This window comes from Haliotis rufescens, unplaced genomic scaffold (assembly GCF_023055435.1).
Source record: "Haliotis rufescens isolate VD_foot unplaced genomic scaffold, xgHalRufe1.0.p SCAF_18, whole genome shotgun sequence".
Taxonomy (NCBI): domain Eukaryota; kingdom Metazoa; phylum Mollusca; class Gastropoda; order Lepetellida; family Haliotidae; genus Haliotis; species Haliotis rufescens.
In genome coordinates, this window is record NW_025963868.1 from 12,500,232 (window position 1) to 12,517,719 (window position 17,488).

General features: G+C 40.6%; 1 protein-coding gene across 1 annotated transcript; it reads left to right on the plus strand.

Moving 5' to 3' along the window:
• The first annotated feature begins 4,226 nt into the window (after positions 1-4,226).
• Positions 4,227-15,464, plus strand: LOC124114767. The gene is made up of 5 exons (XM_046475508.2): positions 4,227-4,780; positions 7,393-7,839; positions 10,048-10,203; positions 12,021-14,479; positions 15,414-15,464. Exons 1-5 carry the CDS (start codon positions 4,426-4,428, stop codon positions 15,462-15,464), a joined length of 3,468 nt encoding a protein of 1,155 aa, XP_046331464.2. The 5' UTR covers positions 4,227-4,425.
• Positions 15,465-17,488: the final 2,024 nt, after the last annotated feature.

Below are 17,488 nucleotides of genomic sequence, written 5' to 3' on the forward strand. Positions count from 1 at the left end.
TGCGTCGAAAAACAGTAAATTTCTCCGCTTTTTATCGTACACCGATAAAAGTACTGTGCGACATTTTTTTTTATTAAGAAGCTTTACGAAAACTGTGGGCGAACAAAATAATGCCTAATATCTGAACGACATAATAACATATCAAATGGAGTTATATGCGTATGTATAACGACATACATTCAATTCCAAAAATAGCATGCCGTAAATGACGAAAACTGATTTATCTCTATGACGTCAAAAGGTGACAGAGAGGTTACACACGTACAAAGAAAAGGGGGCATAACTCCGCTATGCTTAGCTCTAGTTTGTTGTAAACTCAGGTCACTTGGTGAGAATTAACTGTGGGTAAGGACAATATATTTTCGTGGTGTTTTGTTCACGAGGAACCAAACTATTCCAACACAAATATCAATATTGAAACTGTACACGTTTAGCTATAAAATATACCCATCAGAAATGATGAAATCGTACTTCATAAAAAGGAGGTAATAGAGAAATGGATGGCCTTATCTAACCTATAACTTTGTCCTTAGATTCCAACATTCTCCTGATTGTGTAAGTTTAATTTGACTAATGTTGCATCATTATTAATGGAGCACAAGCCTTATCACCAAATGTTATGAAATACCCTAAAAATAACACGATACCTTTTGACGTCATGGCTGGTTTTATGTCTTCGATAACGTCGGAAAAAGACGACACTGGTATTTTGATTAATATATATCTCCCCTAATTTTCGTTCATGGTATGGAAAATCTCGATGTGTGAAACGGAATTTGACGCTTTTTCGACACAACATAAAACGACTGCTCTCACCAAGTAAATAATGTCTTGAATATGTAAACAATTAGAACGTTTATCGTGTATCTTAATTTGACAAGACACGCACCTGTTTGGCATCAACTTACGTAATGAAATTCCCAAAAGAATATTTCAAAACAACCAGAATTATATTCAATATTGGACATATATTTGTTCATGATTATGCTATTTTTTCTTACACAATAAAAGATGCAAAGAAAGCTCTATTGGTATAGAATTATCAGGGTAATCGTATACGTTTGAACCAACGGGGTACCTGGCATGGGTTTTATTTTTATACATTTTACAATTCCTGGAGAAAAAAAGTAAACTGTTTACTATCCTGTGATCACAATATTGAAACAATAATGTAACCATTGATTATATAATGCAAAACGAGAGGAATAATTCGTAAATTGTTTGTGAAATATGTACATGCTGCAGTTACATTTACACTTCATCTTGTAACACTTGTCCAAAGGAAAGAAATATCGTAGTCGACACTATAAACCTATCACATTGTTATGTAAACAATGTTCAAACAAACAGGAGATTATCAAAGGTTCCTTCATACATGTTGTGGCCTATATGTACGTATGATTTCATTTTGAACATTGACAAATATCCAAAGTGAAATTAATTGTGTGAAAAAATGTATAAAAGACATGCAAAATATACACCATAACTGAAACTGTAAACAGCATGATACAGTGATCGTGTGCACTCTCATTCAAGGACCTTCACCTCAAAGAAATGACCAAATATGTACAACAATGTTGACGTATGACATCACTACCTGTGACCCACTTTTACAAAGTGGCGTGTACACATTCAACAGTACGCGGGATTGTACGAGGGGACTTTCGTTGATTCAGGGATCGTATAAACATAAATGTGACATGTAAGTAATCAGAAACATTCTGACAATCTATGTACTGTTATTTGTTGTCATAATTTTCATAGAAACAAACGGAAATAGTCAGAAATTCCGATAAATACCGTTGTCGTTATGCGTGATTTTGCGTCAGTCATGGCGTCAACCAGAACGTAACTTTGACAACTTCTGTTGAAAATATCTAATCATTGCAATGTATCTATTTGAAATTCCGTAATTCTTCCTACGATTCTCTTCCCATGCATATTCTGAAAATGTTGAGCCAATATATTGAACGAATAGACGAATGGATAGCTCAAAATAGGAGAATATGCTACACTGTGTAAAATCTGAATTTTGCTTTGTTTACATTTCAACCATGTGCAGTTTTTCGAGCACAGCGTTCGTTTTCACACCTAAGTTATTTTGCTTGATTTCATCTAGCCACTTAGTATTGGTGACAAAGACCACTGGTCATTTGATTCTAAAATGTATGAGGAATTCAAGGATGTAGGTATTGCAGATAAGTTTGAAATATACGTGATGTTACAGGCGTCTCATAACCGGTGTACCCGAAACGTGATTTTGTAAACACTATCCAATATGGCGGAAAGTTCACTTCGGCGTTCGTGTTTTCGTTTTTCCCAAAACATTCTAAACGATTCTAGGGTTATCGGAGACGTTTTGGAATGATCATTGGTGATTTCATAAAAGACAAATACCCGTGATCACTAATATGCTATTTTTGAAATTCATTTCTCCGAGTAAATATCGTAATTTAGATTTCAAAACATGCTGTAAATAACGCCGTGAGTGGTGATTTAGTAATGTGTAAAAAATGGCGACATTTACGATGTGCCTAATTTTCAGAGGTCATGTTCAGTACTTTTGCTTGGCCTAAAATGCCAGTGGATGATATCACAGGACAGGGAATTTCCCACCTTATTCAAAACTGTAAAGTGTTGTTGTGTGGGTGATGTATTTTGAATTTTATTCGACTTCAAAGTGAGGGTTGTAGAGGAGGCACCTTAATTTTTTTTTTTACCTTGGAACTTACATTGTAACTTGCAAGCGCCAAATATTGTGAGATGTTAAAACAAGTTTACATTAGATATTAGCCTCTACTCCAACTATAATCCTACTTAGCTTATACGCGCACGCAACTCAACTTATTGTGAAAACATAACATGCTTTGAAGAAAAATAATAGAAATTAAACTCGTATCGTCTCTTACAAACACAGCTAATTGTGAAATAAAACAAATAAGAAATTAGCCCCCTACTCCAATTTACTCACCGACTCCGATTGGGAGGCGTAGTTAACTTATTGTGAAAACACTATACGCTTTGAAGTTTTAAGTACCAATACTCAATTTAAGCTGAAACTGTATTTAAGAGGCCAAACATGATGCTGTCAGATCACAATTATTCACAATGGCCTTTCGATGTGTTGCATGCAAGAAGAATGTCCGAAGAAATCTACATGCTGTATCATGTGATAACTGTGATCAGTGGACCCATCGAGTATTTGGAACAGGACTTTCTGTGGCTCGTTATAGAGAAATTTGCCGGACTGAAGAAGACTTCCCTTTCCGCTCCCTGACCCAAGTACTTTCACAATGTTCTGTTGTTCATGGACCAATTTTGTGAAGAGGATGATGATGATGATGATGATGGAGATGGACATGTATATGTGAACATATTTACTGAAAAGAGGAAATACAATGTAAATCACCAATCAAATACTATGTAAATAAAACCTATATTTACTTATATCTCTTAAAAGAGGAAATGTAAATACATCACTAATAAAATACCATGTAAATAAACCCTATATATTACTACAAAAATCGTTGCTATCGTTATTAAAAATAGAGATGCCGTTGTCGCCCGACTCATAATAGCCGTTTTCGCCAAATGCGGTGCCGTTTTCGCCAGAGAAATCGGTGCCGTTTTGCTGAGGTGCCGTTTTAGCCTGCAACCATCGTATCCGAATTACGTGGATAGATGCTCATAATGTCAATCACTGGATTGTCTGGTCCAGACTGGATTATTTACAAACCGCCCTCATATGGCTGGAAGATTGCTGAGTGCTGCGTTAAACAACAAACAAACAAACAACCAAGCGGTACATGTAGTTGCGCCGCCATTTTGGAAGAGTCCCCAAGCGCTTCGAACTGTTGCAGACAGCGGGTTGAGCGATGAATTTGCTTTCTCTAAGTGATTCATGGCTTGCAACGCGGCCCCTGCTTTTACTCGGAGCTACTAATGTAAAACAATGAATTTGTATCTGTAAAATATGCATTGTTAGATAAAATAAATGACATCTGATATAGAGAACACGAATAATCATAAAGGTTAGTGAGTGCATTTTGTTCCGTTTAGAGTACATGACAAGTACCGCCATACACCGAGGTTTCAGGCTACGTGCTCCTTGTTTAAGCCCCTTAGTGCCGATCTCCAGGCAGGGTATTAAGAAGTACCATCTTTTAACGTCTTTTGGTCTGTTGCGGCTGGGCGCCGGGGATCGAATCCCGGACCTTCCACTCTCTAGGACGATGTTCTACCACTAGACCATGGAGGCAATCTCCTGCAGACAGACCTTGTACACATTCAGACATTTTTTGTTGTAGGATGACGATGAGTTTAATGCCAACATTGATTAAAGCCACTGATGAATGACATTAAACAGTGAAGAATGTTCCACGATATGGATTAGAACGATATACCTAGTGGCTGATTATTAATCGGATGGAGAAAGGTGAAGTCCAGACAGATGATAGTGAGACAGAGCATGGAGGATGTACACCAGCAAAGTGCAGGAGGAATCACAATGACGGGGACACGTCATCAGCCGGGGAAAACATGGAGCTTGCAGGTACTCCCACGAACAACCCTCAAGGAACAACTGAAGGAGCAGGCAGTATTGCGGATGATGCAGAAGATAAAGATGTTGATGAAGAGAGTGCTGACGAATGTCTGTTTGATGACATCACAGATGAGGAAGAGGGGGAAGGAATAGAAGACATGTCACAGCTTGGAGCAGGTGCTGTAGCGGTCAAATTCCAGACTGTCCAACAAGAGTCATACCAACTTGTATCTAAAGGTATGTATGCCAAAGGAAACTAGGACGTGTAATTAGTGCTGCACTCTTAATAGGATGGTAGCAACACTTTGAGAAATATTACATTTATTTCAGGAGTCAACACGGGGTAAAAATGAGCCAATGCCAATCATGTGTCAGATGCATGTGCATATATCTGAGGTGTGAGGTGAGGTGAAATTGGGTTTAACGTCGCGTCCAAGATTATTGCACTTATACATGTGTGTGTTTGTGGCTGCTTGTACTAGTCCGGACCGTGCCTGATTTATAGTGCTCGCTCACTGAGATACCATGCTGCAGTTTAACATGAATACCCCACTCAGACACAGTATACTGACTCCGAGCCGACCGGTCCTTGTTTTAGCCCTTGTTTTTGCCAAACGCCAGACACGGTAACAACAAGGAGCATCTTTAAATGTCTTTTGGTATGACGCGGCCAGGTATCGAAACCCCGAACTTTCCGCTCTCTGGGCGGACGCTCTACCACTAGACCACGCAGGCGATCTCATATATTTGAGTGAGTGAGTATGGTATTAAGCCGCTTTTAGCAATATTCCAGCAATATCACGGCGGGGGACACACGAAATGGGCTTCACACATTGTACCCATGTCGGGAATCAAACCCGGGTCTTCGGCGTGACGAACGAATGCTTTAACCACTAGGCTACCCGACCGCCCCTCACATATCTGAAATAACACTGTTACTGTGTAGATTATGAGTGTAATGTATGTAGACAATGAGTTTTTAAAACGTGTTCTCAAAAGTGAAACACATCAGCCATCACTCCTTGGTGGAAACCATGCCAGTTTAGCTGAAGAGACTGGCAATGTGTAATGAATGCTGCGGAGTACTTGTCACCAGTATTTTACAACTAACAAACTTTCAATAAGTGAGGTAAGTAGGTCAGGAGCTGAGCAAGGTCACGGAAGCATTAAGCTTCCTGTTGTCCTCTATTTTACTCTGAACATTCTGTTACATCTTCAGAGAACCAATGTAATTTTGTAGTCTCTAAATATGAATGTTGGACTATAGCTGAGATATTGAAGTGTGGCAGATATTCCTGTTACTTCATGTTGTGTAACAACATGTTGAATTTATTAATTTACCAATGTATTATATTTATATTTACAATAACGTTTGTATTACTTTAGGCGATTCCATGTGGAATCGGAACGGAAGAATCTTCTGCACCAACTCAGGAAAATGTTTGTCCCCACAGTTATGTTGAAGTGTCTTGAAATTATTTCTTCATAATTCACATGACCTACAGAGACTGCGTTTTAGTAAGACCTACGGTAACAAGAAATAGAATAAGAGATATGATAGCCATGTCAGAATGTACAGTTACTTTTTGAGGTTTTCACTCCCTGTCACTCAAGCCAAAATGTCATCTAAAGCTAAGCTGTGAAATGTTTGGGTGTACAAGAATTCATTTCTCAAAAAAAGAGTCTTCTCCAATGTAAGTATTGATGGTATACACAAGAAACAAGTTACCAATATGTTATGTCAAGGGGTAACCACTCTGGCGACTTTGTGAGTGACTGAGTGAGTTTGGTTTTACGGCGCTTTTAGCAATACTCCAGCAATAACAGAAATGGGCTTCACACATTGTACCCATGTCTGGAATCGAACCCGGGTCCTGGGTGTGACGAGCGAACGCTTTAACCACTAGGCCACCCGACCTAGTGACTTCATGATCAATTCATAGTTGTTGCATGGTGAGTGGTGTTGAAAAACAAACAAGACTCACTGACAGTTACAACCCGTGAACCATCCTGTGTTGTTTGTAGCCACAAACTAAAACTATGTTTTTATCTATCAATTCTCATTGAAACAATGTTGTTATTCGTGTATTATACCTTGACCAAAAATGGCGGGGGTATGTAGTTATACTGAGGTATTCCATCCATTTGTCCATCTGTGAACATCTTTTCCGCGAGCTATAACTTAAAAACTACTGCATGGATTCTTTCAAACTTGGTGAACTTTTGCTATACCAATAGGAGAGGTGCAGTGTGAAGTTTGATTGCAATATTTGGACTTTATGAAAAAACCCAGCTATTTTTCATATTATGAATTAGAATTATTTTATTCAAACATTTGCTCGACCGATATTTGAAAAACTGCATCAAGGATTCTTTTCACGTGTGGGAACAGTTTTAAAAGTAACTGAAGAGGTGGAGTGCAATGTTTGATTTTGATATGTGAATATTCTGAGGGATATGAATTTGTATCTGTTTCGAACTTAGAATGTTTTGTTTTTTTAATTCAACAATTGCACGACCTATTACATGAGGACCACTACATGGATTCTTTTCAAATTAAAGGAACACTTTTTGTGCTGATAGGGGTTATGTGTATTTTCTGAAAACATATGATCTTTCATGTTTTCAACTTGGAAAACTTGCTTCTACATTTGTGCGACCTATAAATTGAAAACAACTTCATGGATTCTTTTCCATTTGGTATAACAGTCTCCTTACCAAATAGGAGAGGAGCAGTTCAAAGCTTGATCTTGATAAGTCGATGAATTCAAGGTTGGGGGTAATAGTGAGCCCTGCTCATTTTGCCGTGTCTGGAATTTGTAACTGTAACCTGTGTGTTTCCCTCGTAGATACCACGGCACTGGCACACCACATCATTGGATGTTGTCAACAACCAGAGGGCGAAATAACATCAGCACCACAGCAACATCAGGGGACGCAACTCCAACCAGCTTCAGCTGGTGATGTTGATCAGACAAGTCAGGGACAACTGCCCATAACTACATCTTGTGTAGTTCCTAACACAACCAGTCTACAGGTCCCGACAACAGCAGCCCAGATACCAGTGTCCACAACTACATCTTGTGTAGTTCCTAACACAACCAGTCTACAGGTCCCTACAACAGCAGCCCAGATACCAGTGTCCACAACTACATCTTGTGTAGTTCCTAACACAACCAGTCTACAGGTCCCGGCAACAGTAGCCCTGACACCAGCTTCCATGTCATCTCTTCTACCCAGATTACCAGGATCGTCCGGGCTACCTGAGGTACCAGTGGCTGGTGATTCCCGTGGAGGTGAGTGCTGTTACGCAATAAACAGGAACATGACTAATGGTTCAGATATCTAACACCAAAGGTTACATCTTTTCAAATGGCTTTGTTTTAAGCTGATATGCCGTGGCATCTGTATCTACGTGAGGGACAGTAACCCTACACAACCTCCATGCCTCCATATCATCCTACCTTCACGCATAGTTTTTCTAAGCTGTCCTCCATTTCAGGTCGGTCATTTAGAACACACTAAAACAGAATATGGGTAATTTGGCTATATTGCTTTAAGCGACTTCTTCTTTGGAACTAAGAGATAGATATCAACCATATTTGGTTTGAAGCATTCTCCGGTGATGAGGATTCAAAATTGTACGAATGGTGGTGCTGACCCCCAAGGGGGCTGAGGGGTTGGGCCAAATACTGGTAATTTGGCTCTATTGCTTTAAACGATTCTTCTCTGGAACTAAGTAATAGATATCAATCGTATTTGGTTGGAAGCATTCTCTGGTGATGAGGATTCAAAAGTGTACCGATGGTTGGGCTGACCCCCCAAGCGGCTGAGGGGTTGGGCCAAATAGCGGTAATTTAGCTATATTGCTTTAAACGACTTTTTCTCTGGAACTAAGAGATAGATATCAGCCATATTTGGTTTGAAGCATTCTCCGGTGATTAGGATTCAAAATTGTACCAATGGTGGGGCTGACCCCCTGAGGGGCGGGGCCAAATATGGGTAATTTTGCTATATTGCTTTCAGCGACTTCTTCTCTGGAACTAAGACATAGATATCAACCATATATTGCACCTCTTTTCCCAAGCGTCTCGTTACCCCTCCCTCTATTGAGAATTTTATAAGACTTATGTCAGCTGAAAACGAAAAATTATAAAAAGCTTAGATAAATTTCTCTTGCAAGTCATGAACATTCGAACGGAAACATAGTGTTGAACTACTCATCTACTCTGTATGCAAATATATATACAGTATATTTCCATTGTATTATGGGCCGGTGGCCTGAAGTACCGAATAAACTTCTCTGTCTGTCTGTCTGTCATATATTGCTGGAAGCATTCTCCGGTGGTGAGAATTCAAAATTGTACAAATGGAAGGGCTGATCACCCCCCTAGGGGCTGAGGGGCGGGGCAAAATAGGGGTAATTTGGCGTTATTGCTTTAGATGACTTCCTCTCTGGAACTAAGAGATAGTTATCAACCATATTTGGTTGGAAGCATTCTCCAATGGAGGAGATTCCAACTGGGGAAATGGAGGGGCTGAACACTTCCCCCACCCCCGGGGATTAAGGGGCGGGGCTAAAAGTTTATAACTTGGACACAGTTAAGATCCCCACCGTATAGCCATATTTTGGTTGGTTGGTTTGTTGATGAACGCCGAACTCAGCAATATTCCAGCTAAATGACGGCGGTCTGTAAGTTATCGAGTCTGGACCAGACAATCCAGTGGTTGATATCATGAGCATCGATCCACTCAATGACCACCCGATCCCTTTAGTCGCCTCTTACGACAAGCATAGTCACCTTTTACAGCAAGCATGGTTTGCTGAAGACCTATTCTACCTCGGATCTTCACGGGTCTATAATCATATGTACAATTGAGAGTATAATGAGAGGAATGCACATATGCTACCAAGACTGTCCCTTCTGTTCATCTGTCCGGCACTCCCAGAGGAGTTAGAACATTGACCATAACATTCAAACCGATATTTTCCCAACCCTATAATAAACAGATACATTGTAAACATTTGCTTGTTATGAAGAGAATAAAACCTTTAATATGATTTATCAGGGATCATAACATGGAAACGGTTCAGATCTTTATGCTACATTTGTATCAAGAGGAATACACGTTCATGCTGTCAGATTTGCCATCCACCAATTTTAAATGCTGACAGAGTCAAAATTACAAAATATTTGCAGTATTATATACATGTACAAAGCAAATGTATATTGTGTCATGATTGCGTATACAGTAAACTACGGTTATAACAAACTCAAAGGGACCACTAATTTTAGTTCGTTATAACCAAAAAGACCAGTTTGTTGTATCCGTCAGTTCGTTATAAGCGTGTTCCTTATAAACGTAGTTTACTGGATATCCAGGTGAGCGACACAGGCCCTGTGGGCCTCTTGTTGGTCTCTTGTCAGTTTTACTATCACTATAGGTAGGTTCAAATATGAAAAACATCTGTGAAAGTTTCAGTCATGTGGTTTCTGTAACAGTGGCCCAGTACAACCTTATCTACGTACGGCAACAGTTTGGAGATGTGACAGTCCCGGGCGCCAGGAATGTGAACATTGGTGGCACACAGACTGTTGGTGCAACTCAGACCCCGGTGGAAGAGGAGAAGCCACTGACTGCAGCACAGAAGATCAGGAGTGAGTAATCTGTACTTGTTCTCACAATGACCATTCAGTTGTTGACTACTGGTAATGAATGCTGGTTGTGGTAATCGGAGTATTTGTGCCAAATGTCCTCACATTTGTACAGCTTATCACTTTTTTCATTAACTTTCACTAGTCATGATCCTTACAAGATCTCCGAAGCAATTATCATATATTGGTTGCTATGGCTTCCTGCCTGTTGCTTAGTTTTAAATCACGCAATGACAGCTATCATATAAAGATATTTCGGTTTGCCATATGGTATTCATTCAGTGGAAAAGAAAATATTTTATTTGAAAATCTGTTCAGTACTAAATAAAACATCAGCAGTGCATTGAAATAAACAAAAAGTGGGAAACAGTCAGTTTCCATGGCAGAACATTTGATAAAAAACTACCTGTGAAGATCAAGGGTAGAATAGGTCTTCAGCAAACCATGCTTGCCATAAAAGGCTACTAAGCTTGACATAAGAGTGGACTAACAGGTTCGGGTGGTCAGGCTCGCTCACTTGGTTGATGCATGTCATTCATCTCAATTGTGTAGATCGATGCTCATGATGTCAATCAGACTTGATTATTTGCAGACTGTAGTCATATAGTTGGAATATTGCGGAGTTTGGCCTTAACCAACAAGCAAACATAGCATCCAAACATGTTGGATAGCATATTTTCAGGCCAAATTAAATGAATTGGTACACACTCACTCCCTCAAGTTTCATATCACGTTTTAAATATGAGTTTCTGTAACTGTGATAGTCTGTCTGTACAGTCTGTCTGCCCTCTCGTCTGTTTCTTTGTTTATTGTTTAACGCCGCACTCAGCAATATTCCAGTTATATGACGGCGGTCTGTAAATAATCGAGTCTGCACCAGACAATCCAGAGAATTACATCACGAGCAGGCATGAACCAATCGATCTTGAACACCCGATCGCCTCTTACGGCAATCATGGGTTGCTGAAGACCTATTGTCTATGCGGATCTTCACGGGTCGTGTTTTCTTGTTAGGAATAGTAACTTACATACATAATCTTTAATTTATCATTACATGTATGTACAATGCAATCTCTTGGTGTGGAACTCAAACGTAATCCCAGCGAAGTTGCAGCCAGGAAGACTTCCACCCGCATCCCCCTTAAAAAAATATATAATTATGAGGATTAAGCAGCAATGCATGGGAGCTAAAACTTTTGAGGAGGGATATGGGCCTGCACAATGCGAATTTCTTTATTTTACATGTTTCTCTCCGAGACCTCCATTAGGATTATGTTTCGGTTCTACAACAAGTGATTGCATTAATATATGTAATGTAGGATTAATGTATACATATCAACCTTTTCAGATATTATTAATATTGATGATTTGTGGATTTATTGATAATAGATTGACAATATGCATTGATCAGAGACATGTTTGTTTGTGTGCGGTTTAATGCTGCAATATTCCAGGTATAAGATGGCGGTCTGTAAATAATCTAGTATGGACCAGACAATCCAGTGATTGATGTCATGAGCATCAATCCACGCATTTGGATACAATGACATGCATCAACCAAGTCAGCGAGCCTGACCACCCGATCCCGTTAGTCGCCTCGTACGACAAGCATAATCGCCTTTTAAGGCATGCATGGGTTGTTGAAAACCTATTTTATCCCAGATCTTCACAGGTCGATCAGAGGCATGCGTCAACAAAGGGTTCTACAAGCCGACATTCACGTGACAATGGCAACAATACACCTATTTAAATTGAGAACCAAACCTTTTGTTTGACAGATTTAATATGTAGTTTTATATCACATTTCCCTTGGTCCACAGAAAGAACGGAATCCAGGATACAGTCGTGGACTAAAGACATGGTGGAGACAGAAGCCCTCCAGAAAGTGACGGAGAAGCTGGACAGAGGAGCAACATGGGTGACAATTAAAGGAAGGCCAGGAGAGGGGAAGTCTACAATAGCCTACATGGCCCTCAAAGATCAGCACATTCAGGGGAGACAAGTGTATCAGGTGGTGTCACCGGAGGAGTTCAACGAGGTCATAACCGCCAGCACTAACCCTGTCATTATGTTAGATGACATATTCGGTGATCTGGAATTTGATGTAGCAGAATGGGCCAAGTGGAGACCAAGTCTACGACCTATTGTGGATGTGAAAGATCCTGATAAATATACTGAAATAGATTCTTTACACAAGTCCACTAAAACTGGAAAAGTTTCAGACAGAACAACAGATGAGCAAGCACAGCGAAAAAAAATAGGACCAAACAAGGACAAAACTATCATTATCCTCGTAGGCCGTGATTATGTGTTGAAATCCTCATTGACAGACTTGGGAAGGATGGCAGATTATATAAATTCTCCCCAATACATGGTGGAAGTTTCCTCACAGAGAAACTCTTTCGAAAAAAGAAGGATTTGGAATGTTCATGCTAAAACCAAAAGCATAGACTTTGAGAACTCAACTGTGTCTCAGATATGTCAGGCTGAGTGTCCACACGGCTTTCCTCACGTGTGTAAAATGTTTGTCACAACATATGAAAAGGATCAGACTCAGCTTCCAGTGGTGGCTTTCTTTCACAAGCCTATCGCGTTCCTCAACAAGACTGTGGATAAATTTCTTAAAGATAAGATAAAGCGTTCACTGTTCATGGCTATGATTGAACGAGATGGGAAGATTAGTGGACAAGAGATGGAGGAGGAGGAGGATAACCTTGGGTATGAATGCAGAGCAGCTGCTGATGATATGGTTGGATCTTACCTCAAGAAGGAAGGTGACATGTACATGTTCGACCATCCATCTATCTACGACAGCGTGGCTCTAATTCTCACTACACTACAATCAAAGTTTGTCATAAGAAATTGTAGTTTGTCATTCATCCATCAGCGAGTTCGTCTTCAAGCCTCCTCAAAACTAGGGAGAGACGTTCCTGGTGAGACAGATCTTGTTGCTAACATCCCATGGGTCTATGCTGGACACTTAGCCAGAAGATTTGCAACTGAAATTTCAAGGAGCAATTTGTTGAATGTCTTATCACACCAGGCATGTTGTAATCCAGAGTTTATAGACTTGCTACTGGGCTGCCTGAAGACACACTGTCACATGTCTGTTTCTGATGTTCTGAAACTAACTGACACTTCTTCAAAACAGTCATTTAATGAATTAATTTCGAGCAGCAAATCACATCATCTCATCAAATTTATAATGGAGAAAGAAAACATAGTATTAAGACAGCATGAAATAAGAGACATTTTCCTTGGGGTGTGCATGAATGCTGCTTGTAGTGTACTGACCTACATCAGTGAACACCAGCAGCTTGAGATAGATGCTAGATATGGTTGTAATGAGAAAACGCCACTTATGTTAGCAGCAGAAACCAAAGACAGCTCGTTCGTTGATCAGATTATGTCCCTTCACCCTGACCTGAATGCAAGGGACAGGCGAGGTCGAACTGTCTTTTATTACCTTTGTACAAATGGCCTTACGTCAGCTGTGGAACATGCGATTAACATGGGTGTGGATGTTAATAAGAATCATACATTTGGCAAACACCCTCTATACCTTGCCATAGAAAATGGTCACTTCGAGGTGGTGAAACTCCTGCTGCAAAAGGGATGTCATATAGATAAACAGGAAGGTTTTGCATGTGCCGTTAGGAGCTCTAACAAGGACACGATGCAGTTTCTTTTAGACAGAGGAGCAAAGGTTCACGGGGATGCTGTGTACATTGCTTGTGACTTGGGAACCTTGTCTATCATTAAGATGCTGTTTGAGAAGGGTGCTACTGTTAACATGGTGTCATCTAAAGGAGATACCCCTCTTCTTAGTTCATGTGGTGGGAACCCAAAAGTTATCTTGTTTTTGCTTGAGAAGGGAGCAAGTGTGAATCAACTTTCAAATTGCACTGGAAACACACCACTTCATGCAGCAGCAGCAGGGAGGGGATCTACAGAGTGTGTTGATGTATTACTGAAGGCTGGAGCTAATGTGAATGTACAGAATAATACAGGTGACACACCACTTCATACAGCAGTAATACGGGGATCTACAGAGTGTGTTGATCTATTACTGATGGCTGGAGCTAATGTGAATGTACAGAATGATTCAGGTGAATCACCACTTCATAAAGCAGAAGCAGCAGCAGCAGTATGGGGATCTGCAGAGTGTGTTGATGTATTACTGAAGGCTGGAGCTAATGTGAATGTACAGAATATAACAGGTGACTCACCACTTCATACAGCAGCAGCAGCACGATGGGGATCTGCAAAGTGTGTTGATGTATTACTGAAGGCTGGAGCTAATGTGAATGTACAGAATAATACAGGTGACACACCACTTCATAAAGCAGTAGCAGCAGCAGCAGCAGCAGCAGCAGCAGCATGGGGATCTGTAGAGTGTGTTGATGTATTACTGAAGGCTGGAGCTAATGTGAATGTACAGAATATAACAGGTGACTCACCACTTCATACAGCAGCAGCAGCACGATGGGGATCTGCAAAGTGTGTTGATGTATTACTGAAGGCTGGAGCTAATGTGAATGTACAGAATATAACAGGTGACTCACCACTTCATAAAGCAGCAGCAGCAGCAGCAGCATGGGGATCTGCAGAGTGTGTTGATGTATTACTGAAGGCTGGAGCTAATGTGAATGTACAGAATATAACAGGTGACTCACCACTTCATAAAGCAGCACGATCGCGATTTGCAAAGTGTGTTGATGTATTACTGAAGGCTAGAGCTCATGTGAATGTACGGAATAATACAGGTGACACACCACTTCATAAAGCAGCAGCAGCACGATCGCGATCTGCAAAGTGTGTTGATGTATTACTGAAGGCTAGAGCTCATGTGAATGTACAGAATAATACAGGTGACACACCACTTCATAAAGCAGCAGCAGCACGATCGGGATCTGCAAAGTGTGTTGATGTATTACTGAAGGCTGGAGCTAATGTGATTGTACAGAATAATACAGGTGACACACCACTTCATAAAGCAGCAGCAGCAGCAGCAGCATGGGGATCTGCAGAGTGTGTTGATGCATTACTGAAGGCTGAAGCTAATGTGAATGTACAGAATAATACAGGTGACACACCACTTCATGCAGCAGCAGCAGTATCGGGATCTGCAAAGTGTGTTGATGTATTACTGAAGGCTGGAGCTAATGTGAATGTACAGAATAATACAGGTGACACACCACTTCATGTTGCAGCAGCAGCAGCAGCAGTATGGGGATCTGCAAAGTGTGTTGATGTATTACTGAAGGCTGGAGCTAATGTGAATGTACAGAATAAAACAGGTGACACACCACTTCAAAAAGCAGTAGCAGCAGCAGCAGCAGCAGCATGGGGATCTGCAGAGCATGTTGATGTATTACTGAAGCTTGGAGCTAAAGGGAATGTACAGAATAATACAGGTGACACACCACTTCATACAGCAGTAATATGGGGATCTACAGAGTGTGTTGATGTATTACTGAAGGCTGGAGCTAATGTGAATGTACAGAATAATACAGGTGGCACATCACTTCATAAAGCAGCAGCATGGGGATCTGCAGAGTGTGTTGATGTATTACTGAAGGCTGGAGCTAATGTGAATGTACAGAATATAACAGGTGACTCACCACTTCATACAGCAGCAGCAGCACGATCGCGATCTGCAAAGTGTGTTGATGTATTACTGAAGGCTGGAGCTAATGTGAATGTACAGAATAATACAGGTGACACACCACTTCATAAAGCAGCAGCAGCAGCAGCAACAGCAGGGAGGGGATCTCTAGAGTGTGTTGATGTATTACTGAAGGCTGGAGCTAATGTGAATGTACAGAATAATACAGGTGACACACCCCTTTATACAGCAGTAAAATGGGGATCTGCAGAGTGTGTTGATGTATTACTGAAGGCTGGAGCTAATGTGAATGTACAGAATAATACAGGTGACACACCACTTCATACAGCAGCAGTTTCGGGATCTGCAGAGCATGTTGATGTATTACTGAAGGCTGGAGCTAATGTGAATGTACAGAATGATACAGGTGACACACCACTTCAAAAAGCAGCAGTTTCGGGATCTGCAGAGCATGTTGATGTATTACTGAAGGCTGGAGCTAATGTGAATGTACAGAATGATACAGGTGACACACCACTTCATGTTGCAGCAGCAGCAGTATGGGGATCTGCAGAGTGTGTTGATGTATTACTGAAGGCTGAAGCTAATGTGAATGTACAGAATAATACAGGTGACACACCACTTCATGCAGCAGCAGCAGTATCGGGATCTGCAAAGTGTGTTGATGTATTACTGAAGGCTGGAGCTAATGTGAATGTACAGAATAATACAGGTGACACACCACTTCATGTTGCAGCAGCAGCAGTATGGGGATCTGCAGAGTGTGTTGATGTATTACTGAAGGCTGAAGCTAATGTGAATGTACAGAATAATACAGGTGACACACCACTTCATGTTGCAGCAGCAGCACAATCGCGATCTGCAGAGTGTGTTGATGTATTACTGAAGGCTGGAGCTATTATTAATGTACAGAATAATACAAGTGACACACCACTTCATGTTGCAGCAGCAGCATGGGGATCTGCAAAGTGTGTTGATGTATTACTGAAGGCTGGAGCTAATGTGAATGTACAGAATAATACAGGTGACACACCACTTCATAAAGCAGAAGCAGCAGCAGCAGTATGGGGACATGCAGAGTGTGTTGATGTATTACTGATGGCTGGGGCTAATGTGAATGTACAGAATAATGCCGGTGACAAACCATTTTTTATTTGACCAGGACATCAAAAAGCTGATCTGAGATATGTCACTGTTGATTGGAAATAATCTGTAATAATACATATCATCCCAGTGCTATTGCTGAACGAAAGTTATGGATTTCAGACAGTTTGTGATATTAGCAAGTCCTTCTCCCTTTGTCTCACTTCGTTACTGTTGGTGTGAAGACTTGATATGAAGAGTTTGCGGATGGCGCTGATTGACGGCACATTATAAAACTAATCCCCAATGCATATTAGTCTAAACAAAATAGTCTTGGTTCTCAGGCACCACCTGCATCATCATAAAGTCTACCGCACGTTTTGTTTTTATTTCCATTTTCAAAAAAATAGAAACATCCTAGAACATAAACACAATGCACAAAAGAAATTGAAAATGGAAACAAAAACGAAACATGCAATGAACTTTATGATGATGTGGGCAGTGCCTGAGAACCAAGACTTATTTTCTTTAGCCTAAACCCAAAAGGAATTGAGGCGGCATGGACAAGAATTATCT

Excerpts from the sequence above, each read along its gene's own strand:
- LOC124114767 (XM_046475508.2), top strand. The coding sequence starts at position 4,426 with ATGGAGAAAGGTGAAGTCCAGACAGATGATAGTGAGACAGAGCATGGA. Across the intron at positions 10,204-12,020 it reads TGCAGCACAGAAGATCAGGA|AAAGAACGGAATCCAGGATA; the intron begins GTGAGTAATCTG and ends CTTGGTCCACAG. Across the intron at positions 14,480-15,413 it reads GATCTGCAAAGTGTGTTGAT|CAGCAGCAGCAGCAGTATGG; the intron begins GTATTACTGAAG and ends TTCATGTTGCAG.